The 19,081-nt window shown below is 37.9% G+C and overlaps 1 protein-coding gene and 1 pseudogene across 5 annotated transcripts in view; both read left to right on the forward strand.

Moving 5' to 3' along the window:
* ANGPT1 (angiopoietin 1) overlaps positions 1-18,792 on the forward strand; it is a 242,976-nt gene extending 224,184 nt beyond the window's left edge. For all 5 annotated transcript variants that reach the window (XM_014541985.1, XM_005869066.2, XM_005869067.2 and 2 more), the window contains 2 exons: positions 5,158-5,288; positions 16,388-18,792. In XM_014541985.1, coding sequence (XP_014397471.1) covers positions 5,158-5,288; positions 16,388-16,548 — 292 coding nt within the window. In that variant the 3' untranslated portion in view covers positions 16,549-18,792. The remainder of the gene's footprint in view (positions 1-5,157; positions 5,289-16,387) is intronic.
* LOC102250330 lies at positions 1,840-3,223 on the forward strand (annotated as a pseudogene).
* Positions 18,793-19,081: the final 289 nt, after the last annotated feature.

Below are 19,081 nucleotides of genomic sequence, written 5' to 3' on the forward strand. Positions count from 1 at the left end.
TAAGAGACCAACCGAAGGACTTGTATGCATGCGTATAAGCATAACCAATGGACATAAGACACTGGGGGGTAGGGGAGGCCGGGGGATTGTTAAGGGCGGAAAAAAAAGGAGACATATGTAATACTCTTTGTAATACTTTAAGCAATAAAGCAATTTAAAAAATAAATAAATAAATCACAAAATTAAGACACTAGTTTTAAAGATTCAGATATTACAGAAGGTTAATGAAGAAAGTGAAAAGTTACCTGAATCAGACTATCAAGCTTCTCTAAACATTTTCTGTTTATCCTTCCAGACTTTCTCTCTCTCATTCCCTCCATCTCTCTCTCCCCCCCCCTCTCTCTCTCCTCTCTCTCTCCCACTCCCTCTTACATAAATGGAACATACTGCTTTGTACCCTGTCTTTCCACTTATTATATCTTGACTAGGTTTCCATGTCTTCCAGTGCATATCTTTTTTTTTTAGGTGACCTATATTATATTACTAGAGGCCCGGTGCACAAGATTTGTGCACTGGGGGGGGGGGGGCCCCAGCCCGGCCTGTACCCTCTCACAGTCCGGGACCCCTTGCTCCTTACTGCCTGCCTACTCGCTGCTCTTTAGCACTGCCATGGAGGTGGGAGAGGCTCCTACCACCGCCACTGCATTCACCATTCATGAGTCCGGTTTCTGGCTGAGCGGTGCTACCCCTGTGGGAGTGCACTGACCACCAGGGGGCAGCTCCTGCATTGAGCATCTACCCCTGGTGGTTAGTGCACGTCATAGCGACCAGTCGTTCTGCCGTTTGGTTGATTTGCATATAAGGCTTTTATTATATAGGATAAGGGTGATCAGTAGCCTGTTTAGCTACTTCTCTATTGTAGGATTTTGATTATCCTTGTCTCTTCATTATTGTTAACAACTACCTTATCATATACAAAACACACCTTTTCCATCTCTATCCTTTACCCCAGTGATTTTCAACCCCTGTGCCACAAGAAACTTTTGTTGTTGTTGGCAGTTTTATAGATGTAAGAAATAGAGAATAAGGTAGGGCTGTTGAAGAATGCCGTATTTGAGGTTAAACAATTGGGATTTTGAACTTAATTTTAGCGAAACCACTGGAATGCAAGCCCCTCGGGACATGGCTGTTTTGTCTTTTTGTTTGCTGCTCTATCTGAAGTACTTAGAACAATTTCTGGAATATAGTATGTGCTCAACAAACATTTATCCAGGGAATGCATAATGAATAAGAGTTTGGATTTGAAAAGCATGGCTAAATTCCAGCTTACTTAGCATTTCTAAGCCTTGCTATGAAAAATGGAAATATTGATGCCCATAACACAAATTCAATGTCACAATTAAATTTAATAACAGCTGCAAAGCATTTCACAGAGGGGTTGGCACAGAGCAAGTCCTTAGTCAATGAGAATTGTTATTCTTGTCGCTACTAATAATAATGTTTAGCACATCACCAGTATTTTAAATTAACACAGTGAGTGATATGCAATAGTGGTACTCTAAAGGCATTTTTGTTTAGAGATTAATACTAACAATAATAAAATAAACCCATTTTCTGCTGTCAATCCTGCATTATTAGAGAACCATATGAGTTTGAAAATGCATAGTAAAATAAACAGCAAGCACACAAGCCATAGCGTCTTGGTGTAATTTTGGAGTCCTCTCTTCTTCCCTCCTCCTTCCCTCCATCTCTCTCCCCCCCTTTTTTTAGGTTTCAGAGAGCTTGGATCTTGTAGCAGCTTGTTAGAAGGGCTGAGTTCAAAGAAGGAAGAACACAGTAACCAGCCCTCGCCAGCAGGAGTGGGGACTCAGAGCAGTGCCTCTGCTGCAGTGGCAATGACCCCGGCATGTGGGACCCGGGCTGCAGGGCATTCTCATCACCTGCAATGCCAATGAGGGACAAGTGTGGGGAGGAAGCATATACCTGCTCAATGAATATGGCAACGGCTTGTATGGGCCTGAAAAAGTTTACAGACAGAGATCAGCAGCCCTCTGGAATGAGGAGAAGATGGTGACATGGTGGCTGTCCTGAAGAAAGCAGTTGGTTACATGAAGGCATCTACAGAGATGAAGCTAAGAAGACTGCAGTGGGTGGAGAGTGGAGCGAACAGCGCAGTCTCCATCAGGACACTGGGGGTAGAATCTGGGAAATTGGTGCATCATATTCTCCAGGATGTGTACAAAACCAAGAGGAAGGAGATCCAGATTATTCTTCCAGCGTTACCCATCTCAGGCACATGCAAGGTTTCTGAGAAGATATGACAAATGTCTTTAAAAATATATATTTATTTTTAATTGATTTCAGAGAGGAAGGGAAAGGGAGAGAAACATCAGTGATGAGAGAGAATCATTGATCAGGTGTCTCCTGCACGACCCACACTGGGGATCAAGCCCGCAACCCGAGCATGTGCCCTGACCAGGAATGGAACCATGACCTCCTGGCTTATAGGTTGATGCTCAACCACTGAGCCATGCCAGCTGGATGAAAGGTATCTTTTTAGGAACCCTGGTTTAAAGCTCCAAATAAAGGTCCATTTCACATTGTATATAAATCTTGAAATAACAGTCACATGGATAGAGAAAGAGTTATCAAAAGATTGGCAGGAATCCTAGGAAGCCTCAATTCAGAAAACAAAGTGGATTTTACCGGTTGATGCTCAACCACTGAGCCATGCCAGCTGGATGAAAGGTATCTTTTTAGGAACCCTGGTTTAAAGCTCCAAATAAAGGTCCATTTCACATTGTATATAAATCTTGAAATAACAGTCACATGGATAGAGAAAGAGTTATCAAAAGATTGGCAGGAATCCTAGGAAGCCTCAATTCAGAAAACAAAGTGGATTTTACCAATCCACAGAACACCGTGGTAGTAGAAATCGTTAACACTGTCTGTTGCCTGCGTGTTGTGAACGATTACACGTTGTTCAGAAAACATAATCTTCAGGACATGGTGAGAGCTCTAAGGACCTGGCACAGCTTACCCCAAAGCGGGCAGCACAAGCAGGAAATGAGAAAGGTGCTAAATTGGAATCTGGTGACAGATCAAATCAAAATGACCCAGCAGAAGGAAAAAAATGACCAGCAGGTGGTACCAGAGAGTAGTGAGGAGCTGGGGTAGACAAACCGGTATCTGAAACCCAGGTAGGTGGTGAGAGAGGAGCTAAATCTGAACTTGCCAATCAAGTCACGAAGGATTTGAGTCAAATGTAAATGACCTTTCATAGGGAAAAAAAAAATCATTTGTGCTGGAAGTGAGTACAAGAAAATACTGGGCAGATTTTGCCGAATACTGTGAAGATGAAGAATGGCTACAGAAACAAGTCTACTTATCATTTTTTATTGTGTGAACAAAGGAACAAGTTTCTGCAAGGTCCTGGAGAAAGTGTTGTTTTGTTTTTTTTCCTTGAAAGTGACAAGATTCTTAGATTTTTTTAAAAATGGACTCTGAAGGGAGTAGCCAAAGAACATTATGCATAACCCATGGACAGAGACAACTTTGTGGTGATGGCCAGAGGGAAGGGCAGAGGGTGGGTGGAGGTGGGAAAAGGTGAGGGAGGGGGAAGGGGGATATCTGTGATAGTGTCAACAATAAAGTAAAAAAAAAAAAAAAAGGATGGAGTCTAACAGTCATGCTGCCAAAGGAACTCTTGCAATGTTTATACAGCCACTGCGGCTTGAGCATTAAGAGAGACAGTCACAACTCTCAAGCCTTAACTAAAACTCTCCTTGAAGAAGTACAAAACCAAATTAAACAGCATTTCCCTCCGTGTGAATGGCTGGGAGAGAAATGCTTTCTCTAAATCTTCAGCCTGAGATTTTGTCTGAGAGAAGAGACAGAACCCGGGGAGTCCCAGTCTGACAGGTCTGGCTTTCTGGGAAGTAATGGTATCCTTCAACTGAGTGCTCACAGCTCACGTACCAGGAAGGGTCCCTTGATTTGAAAGTTTTCTCAAGGGTTCCTCCAGGGCAAAAGTACTGCAAAAAGCCAAAGGAGACAGACACCGAAGAGAGTTACAAAACAAAATGTCCAGATTATAACATTAAGGGGCTGTGAAATTAGCTTTAGGCGAGGCGTTTATTCTTAAATTATAAAATGTTTGGAAGTATTGTAAATATTAAGTCTTCCTGCACCAAAGGCTATGTTTGCTTAAAGACTAGTGAGCATGGGAATCTATTTTTTAATCCTCCATGAGGGATCCTGCTTGGCAAACCTGACTGGAAGGGTTTCAAAGAGAATAGACAGGGCCGTGCTAATGCAGATGAGCGGGAACTTCCTCCTACACCTTTACATATTTAGAATGTTACCTCTTAATAGGTTGAAGTCATATTGAAAGGATGATAAGAGCATTGTAAGTATCATTTGGGGAAACACGGAGGGTAGAATTTTGTGCCTTCATTAGACTTGCTCCAAGACAAAAATTACTTTTATTTCAATAGTGCAAGACTCTGGGATTCTGGGAGTAAAATTGGCCTGTGCTCCCAGAACACACAACTCTGTGGAACTGGGTTCCTTTTACTTTGTGAAAGAAAGCTGCTCCTCTACAGAGTTTGGTTGAGTAGTTTGTTTTGAACTCCTTTTGCATTTGTTTGTATCTGGTACGAGCTGAGTGGGACCAGAGCTGTCCTTCCCCAGCTCTCACGCACTAGATCCTGTGGAATCTGAATTCACTCAGTGAAAGATTTGTTTTCAGGTTTACCAGCTGTTTATTTTCACGGACATTTGAATATGTTATTTTATAAATGATGAGATTCCAGGGTTAGAACTGGGTGCTTTTTTTTTCTTTTAATTTTAAAAAGTTATGTCAGTTTTTAAAAGTCCATCTCAGCGCAGTGGAGTAAACTTGTTTTACTCTGTGCAGGAGAGTGTTAAACCTGGTGTTTTAAAACATGTTTCTCTAAGGTTAACCATGATGTCTAAATGTTATTTTTACTTGTATTTTGCTTTTGGTACTGCCAAATATTGAGCTTGGTTTTTATGGTTCCTAATGTTTTCTGGAAAAAAAATAAATTTGTTCCCTAAAAGAAAAGAGGGGAAAAAAATAACGAAAAAGGCATACATTCAACAAACCAGTCCTCTGGGTTTTCTTATTCTGTTAAATGGCTTATCTTTCTTTTTCTTTCTTTCTTTTCTCCCCCCCCCTTTTTTTTTAAACTTCAGGTTGTATTTGAAGGGTCACAGTGGGACAGCAGGACAGCAGAGCAGCCTGGTCATACATGGCGCTGATTTCAGCACTAAAGATGCCGATAATGACAACTGTCTGTGCAAATGCGCCCTCATGCTCACAGGAGGTAAGTCCTATGGGTCCATTCTCTGCGTTATGTTGTAGTGGTTTGCGGCTTGAGGTTTCTTATCTATGAGAAAGGACTATGATGATCTTCTGGTCGGGAAACTTAAGAGCAAGTCCCCAGAGATCATTTGTTCTGCCCACTAATTTCCCATGTGTCCTTCTGCAAGATATGCCAGCACATTTAGGCATTTGCCTCCTCCCCCCATACCTAAGAGGGGGCATGCTAAGCTTCATCCTGAATAAATTCTTTAGCCTCTTAAAGTCCCAGTTACTCTACCTACTCAATAATCATACTGATACCCATAGTGGAATAAACAATAATTTGATAATGCAGCATAATGGGGAGAGAGGTGGGCGGGGGGAGGGGGTAATCTTACAAAATGTTTTGCAACTGCATAGGAGAGTTCATTGACAATTCTGTTGAAATGGAATAAGAAGAATAAAGAGGTATAGTTAAATCTAAAGTCATACAGTTAAGAACAGCTATACAGGACTTTGCATTATATGCTATTGACCTCTGCAAGACATTGGAGCTGGTGTAAGAGAGACCATTAAATAAGATTGTATCTCTGGGTAAGAAAGTTAATCCTTTTTTCACCTTCCTTTCTAGTATTTTTCCAACTCTGATTGTGTAAAAGGAAAATTCTCAATTTGATGCTAGTGTATCTGTACGATTCCTCTGCACTTTCTCAATAATTACCCTTCTTAGCAAAGAAAAAACTAAACTTTCTTCGCAGGCTCCTGGCCTTGACCAGGCAATGGCACCTACCTAGAATTAAATAAAGTGATTCTGTTTTAATTATATTGAGCTTCATATCTACCTTTTATTATAGCAAGTGGTACTGATTTTCTAGTTAAAGGAATGATATAAACTTTGCACGTTAACAAGTATTCACAATATTTGATATTTAACAAATCATTGATTTAAAGAACACTATTTTTATTTTTATTAAGTATTAATAAAAGTTCTAAGCAGCTATGGCAAAAACTGCAAAGTTGATAGATGACTGACTGAAGTCTGAGAAGCACTAAGCTAACCCCCACTGGCAAATCATGAGGCTCAAGAATGTTATAGGCTCTGACAGAGAAGGAGTTGGCACCAAACAAAATTGTAAAGGAAGCTTTTTGCCCAGTGTTTCTCCTCACAGGTTTAGTGTTATTCCCTTCTCTTAATGGAATAGCTAGCACTCCCACCTTCAACTGTTCTGATTCTCTCTCTCTCTTATTCTACGACAAAACACCTTTTCATTCCAGTAAAAAAACCAAAACTGTTTAAATCTAACATTTTTCTTCCCAAAATGTGATACTATTAGCATTGTTATTACATGCTATTTTATTTGTTGTACTGTCATACTTGAACTCCAAACTCAGTGACATAAGTAGGGAAAGGAACTCTAATCTCCACTTTGCACAGAAGGAAAACAAAAGTAAATTAATGCTCATCATTTCATCCTTAACATCTAGTGCAGTAGATTGTTGCACATGGGAGCTCAATTAAAAATATGGTGCATGAATGAATGAATAACCATCTTGTAACCCTTAAATCGCTTTCAAATTTTGAAGCCAATGAAATGAATCATTAAGTTGACATTTTTCTCATCAATTAACAGAGCATAGAAGAGTATGGAGAGAAGGTTTTGGAGAAGCCTTTCTACCTTCATCCCACCCCCACCCCCCCGCCGCAATCTCCATTAATACTACAGCAAATGACATTCCATTGACCCCAACCACTCCATTTATATTAACATCTTTTCAGCATGAGACCAGCTCTAGTATTATCAATGCCAGCCCAGTATGACTCTGCCTCTATCATAACCTTCTTCTTAAGCTTGAAACATGCCATTTGGCATCACATTTAACCTCATCAAACAGTTAAAAGTCCTGTCTATGTAATCTTATGACCCCCTCCCCAAAGCAGTTGTTAGAAATTTAAAATATATTTTAATGGTAGATTTTAGTATATGGGCTGCCAAAGTGAGCACAGACAGATTAAGTTTTAAACTTTTTTCCAAAGAGAAATTTTTTATTTTTATTACCTTCCTGATCCCATGGAGGGAATTATCAGAAACTTGATACAAAGACAGAAAGACTTTGATTGTCCACTTTTCTGCCCATTTTAATACCGAAACACACTCATTTTCTTCATGTCTATTTTTACAGATAATTTTTCTTACCAAATAAATACAACACATGAGAGACCAACAGTAAAATCTTTCGAATGTTTCCTTAGAAGAGCATCCAATATGTTCATAGTTCTGTCATAATAATGAAAACGTAGAGCAAAGTAAAGAGAAGAATGCACCTCTTGGTTGTCGATGTGAAAACTTCATTGCTCAGATTTATGGTTTTATTTCTGCTTCAAATGAGTGTACTTTGTCATGTTCTTTCATCCATAATCATTCTTGGACCCGCTTCTTACTCACCAATAAACACATATGTTGGGGAGAGAAAATTTCCATTGCTTGGGCTGGAATACTCTAAGTAAATGTGTCTTTGTAACAAATGCCATTACCCTATCAAAAATCCTTTTGAAAGAATCCAGGTCTTGCAAAGCTCTTCAGTCTACAAAGCTCATGTGTGGAATTTAGATAGCTAAGAGCTGGAGAGCGTAAGGATGCATGTGACAGTTCAGGTAATGTGAGTACTGCCTGGAACTTGCATCTACTTAGCTCCTCCCCATCACTCTGTTTTCTCTGTCATATTTTCTCTCAGAACCACTTTCTCATCTAATAATCAATTCAATAAAAAAATTGAATTTGAACTTGTTGCCTATTTAAAAGTAAGGATGCATGTGACAGTTCAGGTAATGTGAGTACTGCCTGGAACTTGCATCTACTTAGCTCCTCCCCATCACTCTGTTTTCTCTGTCATATTTTCTCTCAGAACCACTTTCTCATCTAATGATTTCCTTTTAAAAAAATTGAATTTGAACTTGTTGCCTATTTAAAATAGTCTTTTTTAAGCAGTGAGATTCCATACTCTTTGAAACTAATAATTTATAGTTCTCTGTCATCATCAATTAAAGCTTTTTTATCTTGTTTATGTTTTTGCTTTGTTTCTTCTAAAAGGAATTTAGGGTAAAGTAAGATTTATTGCCTACTAGCTGTCCTCAATAGTTTTCTTCAAGTAGATGGAGGGATTATAGTTGGAGAATGTGGTATCATTGTTTACCCTTATCTGTCCAACACTGAACAACAGGGGGTGGGCTTAATTGAAAGCAGAAGGTATTTCAGCTAGACATATGGTAGAACATTTTGATCTTTCTTCTAACATTCTAACTTCCTAACTTCTAACAATAACATAGTTTAATGAGCATGAAGGGTCAACTACTATTAGAGATTTGAGCAAGTTAGACTAGAACCCTCCTCTCTTGAGGGAGACCATCCACAGAAAAAGTAAATAAGAAATAACACAATTTTAAAAACTCTGCAAGTTCTAAGAACACAGTATAACCTGTGATAGAGCTGTGGCAGGAATGGAGAAGTAACGTAGGTGGGGTGTCCACGATCAAAGGTCGGAAGGATTGCCAGGGAGGAGTGTGCATTTCTAGTTATGGACACCTTCACCAAGAGAGCTTAAGGCTATTTGTATGAAAGAGCTTTCTTAGGCATGTCCCTGTAATTGTGGATCCAGAAAAGATTGTCCCTTCCATGTTCTTCTGGTTCTGCGATTCCCTTATCCATGTCCTCACTGTGGCTGCAGTAATAGTAATTTCAGTGCATGGGTTGTAATTCATAGTGCATGGCTGGGTGGAAAGGAGGTGTAGTTGGCTGAGAAAGCACATTTCCATCAATAGGAATAGGTACCACCATGTGTTACGGCTCCTTTCACAGAAGCATATGTACCTATTCCTGCCTTACCCAAAAGCCAGCAATTCTTCCATCCAATTTAAATTTTGAAAAATTTTCATGTTTCATTACACATTTCTTATGAAATCAAACTCTATATTTTGAGTTCAAAATTTCCACACACGTTTTCTATGGATGTGACCCCTCTATTAATCATTAAATAGAGATGATTTGTCAACATAGATTTATAAGCCAGAAATAATCTGTGCTCAATGATTCCATCGACATTAGGAAAATTTGTAAGTTCTTTCCCTTTATATAGCATATGGTGACAAATCTGCATATTTAAGTAGCAGGCGGGATATATTTAAGATGACTGTAGGAAATAATTTTTTAGTCCCACAGGAAAGCTCCTACTGTGCCCTCCTGAACCCAAAGAAAGGAATCTGTTTCTTATAAATGTAATGTTTTACCTACTGTTTAACATTAAGAAAATGAAAAAGTAATCTCATTCAATACATGCCTTTTTTATATGGACTTATTGTATATAAAAATAAATATGCAAAGAACATCTGACTTCCAAATTATGAAAATGAAAAATTTTTATCACTAGATTGTCATATTCAAAGCAAACTTACATTCAAAGAAAATGTGGTCTGTGGTACTACATTAGCATTCTTCAAAATAAGTATTTCTAAAAGTCTGTTAGAAACTGCAATCACTAAAGGTTGCCAGCAAAAACAAAACATGGTATTGTTTTAAATTCTTTTTCTTACCTTACTCTTCTTTCAACACAATTTCCATATTTAGTGTATAATATAAAAGCTATGAAAAAATGTGGCCTAATCTTCTGCAGAGAGAAATCTGTTGTGGGGAAAACTTCAGTGTCTTTTCCCACGCATAAACTATGTCAGCCGGCAGACAAGTCTTGCTAAAGCTAACAAAGGATATCTCTCAGTTCAGTCCTGAAAGGGGATAAAGCCATACACATAAATTTCTTTATACACCCTAGAACTTAGCAGATGCTAACAGCTTAGAGTTGATAAATGCTTGTCTTATCTTCTATGTAATCTTGAAGAAGACAAAGAAAATGCAAGAAATTAGTAGCTTCTCTAACTGGTTGAAGTGACAAGATTTGGGGGAAAATAGGGTCATCTTAGAGTTTTTAATAGCCCAAGAAGGATGTGCTAAGCATTGTCAGATAACTGGCATTCCCTAGATTTTAAGACAAAAATGTTGAAAGAAAAGATCCATGTTGATAATTTAAGGTTGACCACAAAAATCTATATTGCACTATTTATGTCAAAGCAATTTATTTGTTACATAATCTGTAAACCTATTCCACAAAAATTTACATTTCTTCAAGGCAGGGACTTCATGCTATCTGCCACTGTATCCTCCGTGTCTAGCATAGTGCTCAATAAATGTTGGTTAAATGAATGAATATGTTTTCCCTGAATCTGAAAGGACATAACTAAATTACAAGTAATCCTGATGAGAAGACATAAAAATAAATCAACATGGGTATGAATGTGACATTGCGTGAACTTAAAGATACATAAGTATGTATATGTGCAATATTTGCATGTACACATGGAACAAAGCGATGAATATAGAAGATTGGCCTAAATATTAAGAATAACTAAACCCCAGAAGACTAAATTTCTAAATTGGAAAAAATTTGACTATTTGGTTCCTGACTTTCAAATAAATTTTCACATCCTAAGTACAAAGTTTAGGACTATATTCCTGTTTTCTGGGGGAAATTTTCGCTTCTTGGAAAAGAGCAAAAAAAAATCAGAAAATGTCTTTCAAAGGATAAGTTTGGATAATGAACCAGAATCAATAGCTCTATAGCACAAAGCTGTTACCAAAGGTTAATAACTGATAATCAATGAGAAATAATCAATTTTGTTTGCATTTTACTCTGACAATGATATAGTGAATATTTATTGCCGTCTTGCTGTCTAACAGGCATTTTTGCATTATCCTAAGTAATTTGTATTTAATAACTTACACAATTCTTCTAAAAGCCCTTTGAATTAGGCAAGAGCTGAGATGCAGAAAAGTTAGATAATTATCCAAAAGTCACAAAATTTGTGTCAGGCATAGGACTTGAACGCAACCTTCATATAAGCCATCACCTTGTCCACTCCTCCCTCTGCCTCTGTTAAAGGAATGGCGTTCAAACACAAGAATTCAACCCTACTTTGCAGCACGTTTTAATGACTTGACATGAAATGAAGTCCAAGGGAGGGAAGAGACAGTAAGAGAATACCTAGAGGTTTTAAATGAATTCAAGATTACTCGCCAGGATAAATAACTTTTCATCTTTCGAACCAAAAAAAAGAGAAACGGGGCGGGGGGAGGGGGGGGGCGGGAGCGACATCCTTGGCCTAAAGCCAACATTGTGCACATGATTCAGCACAAGGTATTTTGTGATGATTCCACTGATAACAGTGGCACCAATCAGTTTAGTTCAGCTTCATCCTTGGTGATAAAAGAGGAACATCTTATTTTCTGTGCAAGCTCTTTTGCATACTGATGATTAGAATGCATGCATTGAAAATGAATGAAAGGAACCTATAAAAACAGATATATCTTTTTATCTTGCTATACTTGTTACCTTAGGAAAGCGTGTTGAGAGACATTTTGTTTAGATCAGAATTTGAGAGTTAGGTTTCCTGACTTTTAAATAAATTTGAACTTCCTGAATACCGAGTTTAAAATTAAATTCCTATTTTCTGGGCAAACTTTCATGTATGGGTGATAAAATACGAATTTCTGCTTCAAAGATAAAAGACTTGAATGATTTTTAAAGGCCTAGGAAGCGCGGGGTAGTTATTACAAAACTAAATTTTAATGAGTTAAGTGTAAATGAATTAGAAGCATGCATCTCAGATTTCTTATTAAAATATACATGAGGTTACAGGTTATGAAGAAAAATGCTTGGCAAAGTGCATCTCAGCAGTTGCCAATTTTAAAACATTTGAGACATGTTATCAGTTGTCTCAGCAGCCGATGGAAGCTGCTTTCTTCTCTCCTTTGCTTACATCACCGAGTTCTTTCAAACTTAAAGTGCCTTTTCTAGCTTAACTTGTTTAGCATGTTGCTTATTTGTTACTCCCAGACAGATAACGAACAAAGGAAAAAGCGCATTGTCTTATTTGATCCCTGAAGCTGTGCTGGGAAAACTGTTGATCAGACATTTATAAAGCACATCTTACGAATGAAGAGCTGTGGCTGTGTGTTCTTAGAAAAGTTCCTTCAACTACCTGAGCATTGGTGCCTTTACCGTGGTACTAGCCACACCACATAAGGCTATTTGGGGAATAAAATGAGAAAGTGCATAAAAATATTTTAGCAGAGTCCTCAATATATATTAACTGTTCAAAAATAACATTTTATATATATTCTTGATTAAAGCTCATAGTTATTAGTTGAAGTCAGCATCACTGTCTGGGTCTTCTCATTTCTGATTTGGTGCTCACAGGCTCCCCATTGCTACAAAAAAAATTAATATAATAAAAACCTTTGTGTTGTCACTCCTATTTATTGTGCTAGCGCTATTATTCTCCAACCCCTCACCCACTGGCACTCCAGCCAGCCCAGGCTGTTGGCAGACACTCTCCCCGGCTGTCTGAGAGTACATACATGTTCTCTTTCGAGTCTCTTTCTGTCCAGAGACACCCACCCTTCAGGACCCAGCTCAGTTGGTAAATGAGTGGGCCTTATGGGCCCACAAGCAGGACTTTCTGCCTCTATTTATAAGATTTTTGTTTTGTTCTTTTAAATATATTTTTATTGATTTCAGAGAGGAGAGGAGGAAAGAGGAGAAGGAGAGAGAGATAGAAACATCACTGATGAGAGCATCATTGATAGGCTGCCTCCTGCATGCCCCACACTGGGGATTGAGCCCACAACCTGGGCATGTGCCCTGACCAGGAATTGAAGCATGAACTCCTGGTTCAACAATCGACACTCAACCACTAAGACACACCAGCCAAGCTGTTTATAAGATTTTAAAAAGCTCTGTATTAATGGCTGTCATCTCATTTTTTTAAACAGTCTATTGTCTCTTTCTTACACAAAACTATGGCCTGGCAGATGTGGCTCAGTTGCTTGAGCATCGTCCCATGCATCAAGAGGTCACCGTTTTAATTCCTTGCCAGGGCACATGCCTGGGTTTCGGGCTCTATCCCCAGAAGGGGGCGTGCAGGAGGCAGACAATCCATGTTTCTCTCTCATCCATGTTTCTATCTCTCTCTCCCTCTTCCTTCCTCTCTCTAAAAATCAATAAAAACATGCTTTTTAAAATCAAACAAACAACAACAACAAAAAAACATGGTGTACTCCTTAATGTCCGTAATTTTGTTTTACTTAATCTGATCCCTTTGTCTTCCTATTGGTTAACATTTTTTAGTTGATTCTAGATTCAAATTTTTCCCCTTTATCTTGCTGCCACTTATCCTCAGGATGGCTTTGGCAGATTATAGTCACAGAATGAGGGCTCCACATAATATTTTATTAAACATCTAACCTGAAAGATCTAGTTTTCCTGATTAAATGTTGACTCCTACTCCTAGAGAATGTTTCACTTGTTCACCTGATGATGGACAAATAGACTGAATCAACTATAAATTTTCCCATGAGAATTATTTAACTTTCTATCAAGACTGTCCACTTCCCACCTTTATTCCTGCAAGTGTCCCTCTTGTTCACCATACCAGCTGCACTGATGTTCTCTTAGTCCCTGAGCTCGAAGCGTTCTTTCCTCTCCATGGCATTGGCAGGTGCTACCCTCTGCTTACAGGAGTCTTTCCATCTTCACGTGGCTGCCTCCCTCTCATCCTTGAGGTCTCATTAAATATCAACTTCTTCCAGGACCTTGGAAAGTCAAGTAGATTTCCTCCTAGTCTCCTTTACAGCTCCCTGATGCTTCTGTGTGTTCTTCTTTCTTTGCTATTGATTTGTATTTATTTATTTGCTTACTTTTGTCTGTTTTTCACATTAGAAGTAAGTTCCATGAGGGCAGGGACTATATTTGTCTTATTGAGTGTTGTGTGACAGCACTTAACAATAATGGCATATTGAATGAAGAAATAATGGAAAAATGAATATAATAAGCATGGATGGTTTATCAAATGTAACTTTTAGTAAACAAGGCTACTTCCGACCCTAGAGACTTTACAAGAAGACAGAGTCAAAGCCAGTCAACCTGTCAGGAAGCCTGTCCTCACTTGTCAGTCATTTGCCAAGTAAACTCTGCTCGGTGCAGCGCTAAGTAGCTCAATACGCCAGAGAGCCCGTATAGACCAGGCCTTTCTGTTTCTCAGGTTAATGAACAAGACTCTGTGATTTGATCGTTAGGCCTTATCACCTCAGGCCACCATTTCTCTTGTTAACTCTAACCCAGCCATTGGTCTTCTTTCAATGTCTCTAAAATGCCATTCACCTACTACAAACATTTTCCCGCTGTACTCATTAGAAACATACGCAAGATCGATTTAGTCAATACTCTCATGTATCCCTACTGTTGCTTGTCATTTTCTTAAGCTCATGTGAAATTTCCCAACCAATGTGTCCTTTGGCCTGTGCTGTGGATTGCCAGCCTGCTGTTGCAACAGACATCTGCCTTCCCACAGTCTTCCAGGATTCTTATGACGTTCTAGAAACCAAACAAAACCACACTTTTACTCTAAGTGCCCTCATGTGGCTTGGAGGACCAGTCCATGATTTTCAGTAGTTCTCAACAATAGAGTGGCTGAATTTGCTTCAGAGACCCTGGTGGACATTTGCAAAACTATGAAAGGCTCATTAACATGATGGAAAGAGGGCCTCAAGGTCACAGGAAAGGAGGAGAAAGTTGAAACTCCTTTGCAATCAAGTTGGGTTTCATTTTCTCCTTTGAGAGTCTTCAGGGTAAATGAATTCCCTAATATTAGAATGTCTTTTGTAACATAAATAACATATTTTTGCTAGTTGTACTTATCAGAAATATTTAAAGGAATTAATCTTAAGACAAAAGGCGGAATGTTACAGTTCCTCCTTCCTTGCCAAAGAACCTTCTTGTTCCTTGTGTTTTCATCGCCTCCACATCTATGTTGTTTTGCATGCAGTTGGTAAAACGGCACTGAATACAGCATCTCTCCCAGTTCATCAGCATACCTTACTGCTCCCCAGTATGAGCTGATAATTAATACAGCTTGTTATGTCTCTAGTATGACTTTATAAATACAACCCAGCTGTATGCATCTTCCAAAATTGAAAAATGAGAACTAGCTTTTCTCCATTTAACTTTTTCTAAAGTTTCTGCAGGATGATGCTCGTGTTACAGTTAAACATCAGCTGCGCAGCTTTCTCTCTCTGTGGCTATTAGTCCCTTAGGTATAACTCTGCAATCAAAGGGAGGTCAACTGTATCCAAGTAAAAATATGCCAGAATGTCTCTGGCATCACTTTCTCCCTGAAGATTTCAGCAGTGTTACTTCAGGAGAGGAAGAAAAAGTACTATGTTTTATCTAAAAATCTGAGAACTTAATTCATTTAAAAAAATAAAGTACCGAGTTATCCTTATGGAGAGCTATGCAAGCATAGGGTCCCCATGTCACTGATCAAGTTGTTTGTTTTTCCTCTTATTAGGTTTCGAAAGAACATGAACAATCTCAGAAAAACACTGCTACATAGGAACTACATGGCTACTACTGAGGAATACTTCCCATATTGCTATTACATACAGAGAGGGCTAGAAATTCAAATTCAAGCTGAGCCTCATAGTCATTGCCCAGTGTCCAATTCATTTCAGAAGCAGCTGAGGGCCAGTTCTTGGCAGAATTATGAAACAGATGGAAAAACATCTCTTTCTCTCTCTCTGTTTAGATGTCAGTTGTCTAAACCTCTGAATTTCTTCACGAATAATTCATTGTTCTATTCCCGATAATAGGCTTAAGGTGGGATGCCTCTTAAGGGTATCTGCATTTTTTTTTGCCCTACAAATAAATCCAGGCCATTTAATGAAACCTAGAAGCTTCCCATCATTCCGTGGGAAATGTGTCCCAATGGAGTGACATAGACACTTGATTCCCTGAGAGCATTCCTCTCTCTCTGGTTGTTCATATAATGCCTAAACCGGGTGTCATTTAAAACAGTTCTACTAAGGGCAAGCTATTTCTTGAATGCCTACTACGTATTTGCAAACGATCATAACAAGTATGAACACATTTCCCTCAGTTAATGTCATTAATTTCCAAATGTTTCAATTTCTTTGTAATTGTTTCTTCTTTCTTTCATTATTAACTAATTATTTTATTCAGGCTGGTGGTTTGATGCTTGTGGTCCGTCCAATCTAAACGGAATGTTCTATACAGCGGGACAAAACCTGGGCAAACTGAATGGGATAAAGTGGCATTACTTCAAAGGGCCCAGTTACTCCTTACATTCCGCAACCATGATGATCCGACCCTTGGATTTTTGAAGGCACAATCTCAGGAGCAGTTTATAAAAAACAACCAAGAAATCTGGAGACGCTACCAGATGAGAAACCTCTTGAAAACTTCTGGAGCAAAACCATGTGTCCCCCTCCTGGCAACAGGCAGCAGTTCTGTGAAATCAGCCAGGTTCTTGACTGTGGATGTGGAGCCTGTTGAGTTCACAAAGGTCTGTGCTCGGGGTGACCCTGCTCGTGTGGCTCGGCTGTCCAGGATGCCACTCACTGTCATGCTTTCAAAAGGGAAGGAACCGCTCAGCTCCCCGCGCTTCAAACTACTACTGGATCTTATTTTGGAACTATGATAAATAGGGTTGATTTCAGGTAAAACTGAAGAAGAAGAACATGAACCACCCACAAAAAGAATGTACATGAAGAATAGAAGCTGGCCTTTCATAATCCCGTGGAAAAGATGTGTCACACCAGTGAAATGGTGGTGTTTCTATGCAAACCTACTAACAATCCTTTATACTGTTGCACAATTTTAGTAAAAGTTCAGGAAGCACAGCATCGCTCTCTGAGTCGGTTAAATGATAATGAATTTCAGAAGCCTAATTCCTAAGTCATACTTACTCATTGATTTCAGTTAACCCATCTTCAAGTGTAAACTCCGTGTTGTTGAATCATAATGAATTGTAGTGCATGAAGGCTAACAGTGTGATGTCGGGACAGACTCTGTTACTCTTTTATTTTTCTATACAGTCCTCAGAAAAAAAAAATGAACATTATCAAGTATGGACCTATATGGTAAAAAATTATCCCCCCCACTATAGTTTTCATTTACTTTAAAAACTGACTGACTGATATAAAAATATATTTATAGCCTGAGTAAAGTTTAACGAATGTGAAATTTATCATCAAGCTCTTAAAATAATATACGTGCATTTAATATTTCCCATGATATCCTACATGAAAGCAGTTTTTTAGAGTGTATTAAACTGAAGTAAAACCAAGTAAACTGGAACAGTTTATTTTACAGTATTTTCTTGCATGTGTACATGTGAGTGTAACTACATTATTTTTAAATAATGATCTTCAGCTCTTCACCCTGTTATTTCATGCTAATTTAATTTTTGCTAACTAACTGAAACATGCTTTCCAAATTTACCCTGTTCCAGTTTCCATAAAAGATACACTTTGAAGTCTATGAAAAGTAAAAGAATTATATTGTATATAGCGTGTTTATATCCACAGTAAACCTAATAGCTGTTTAATCTGGAATATGCAACACTGTTCTTAATTGATGCCAATAAACACAAGTTTTCAAAGAAATCTACTACACTACTTTATGAAATACATTATTTCTTCATGTTTTTCTCCCTCAGGCTCTGTTTTTCTTAAGCAGTTTCAGATTTTTAAAATTATTAGTGATAAAAATTGGCAAAACTCTGTATTATGCATAAGGAAAATACACACAAAAATTAATCATAGTCACCTATTGAATAAAAAAATTTTGACTGCTAGTTGCTATAAATTTCTTAATGAAGATATGCCTGTGGTATAATCTATTTTAAGTGAGTTTGAAGTTACTACTGTCTCTAAGTGTTCAAGTTTACAATAGTGAACAGGTGTAATCAAAACATGAGATAAGAAAATTGAAATACATATTGGGTGTCCTTTTAGAAAAATAAAAGTTTTCTTCAAAGCAACAATACCGATTTCAAACCTGGTGACTTGATCTGGTATGCCTTTATGGCTCTCCTCTATTTGAGAGAATAGAGCTATTCACATTTTTAAGAAAGTATTTTTTAAAATTTACCATCAAGTCTTTATATGTATGCATCTGTATACAACCTTGTTTTGCCTTACGCGTGCTATTTGCAGGTATTACACAGTTTTTCTATTCTTGGTGACTCCTTCATAGTACTGATTAGTCTCTCCCTCTAAAAACCTTCTTGATTGCCTTCATTTAAAAGAATGAAAGTGAGTGTTTAATTCTTTTGTGTTTCTACAGATTTTTTAAACCAGTCTTTTGATAAGAAATACTATTCCTCAAGTCATATTACAAAAATAAAATGAAATAACAAAAAAAGCATGATATTTACTGTTTTGTTATCTGGGTTTGAGAAATGAAATATTTTTTCCAATTATTTATAATAAAGCAATATAAAATGTTTTATGATTTCATTATGTGCATTGTGTAATGCCTACATGTTTTTGGCGATTTAACATGTGTATATCCTTTTCATTTAATTATTTCAGGATAAGATAATTAGGTATTAGGATTTTGTCTTTAAATTTTTGCTTCAATAAAACTCGTGGTTTCTATGCAAATTTCTTCACATCAATCACAATTTTATTTGATTTAAATAAAATTGAAAATAACATATTTGTGCAACCTTATATCATTTAAAATAAATATTTTAAAATCAGAGACCTATGAAGTATGGAATCACTGGGAAAAAAAACAACACATACTGAATGAACTCAAGCCTCAATCTTAGAAAATCTTTGAGTCTGGGATATGATAAGAAAGCTTAGCTTCATCAGGATGGTCAATCAAAGCAATGAGTCGGAGTCC

Source organism: Myotis brandtii, unplaced genomic scaffold (assembly GCF_000412655.1).
Source record: "Myotis brandtii unplaced genomic scaffold, ASM41265v1 scaffold285, whole genome shotgun sequence".
Taxonomy (NCBI): domain Eukaryota; kingdom Metazoa; phylum Chordata; class Mammalia; order Chiroptera; family Vespertilionidae; genus Myotis; species Myotis brandtii.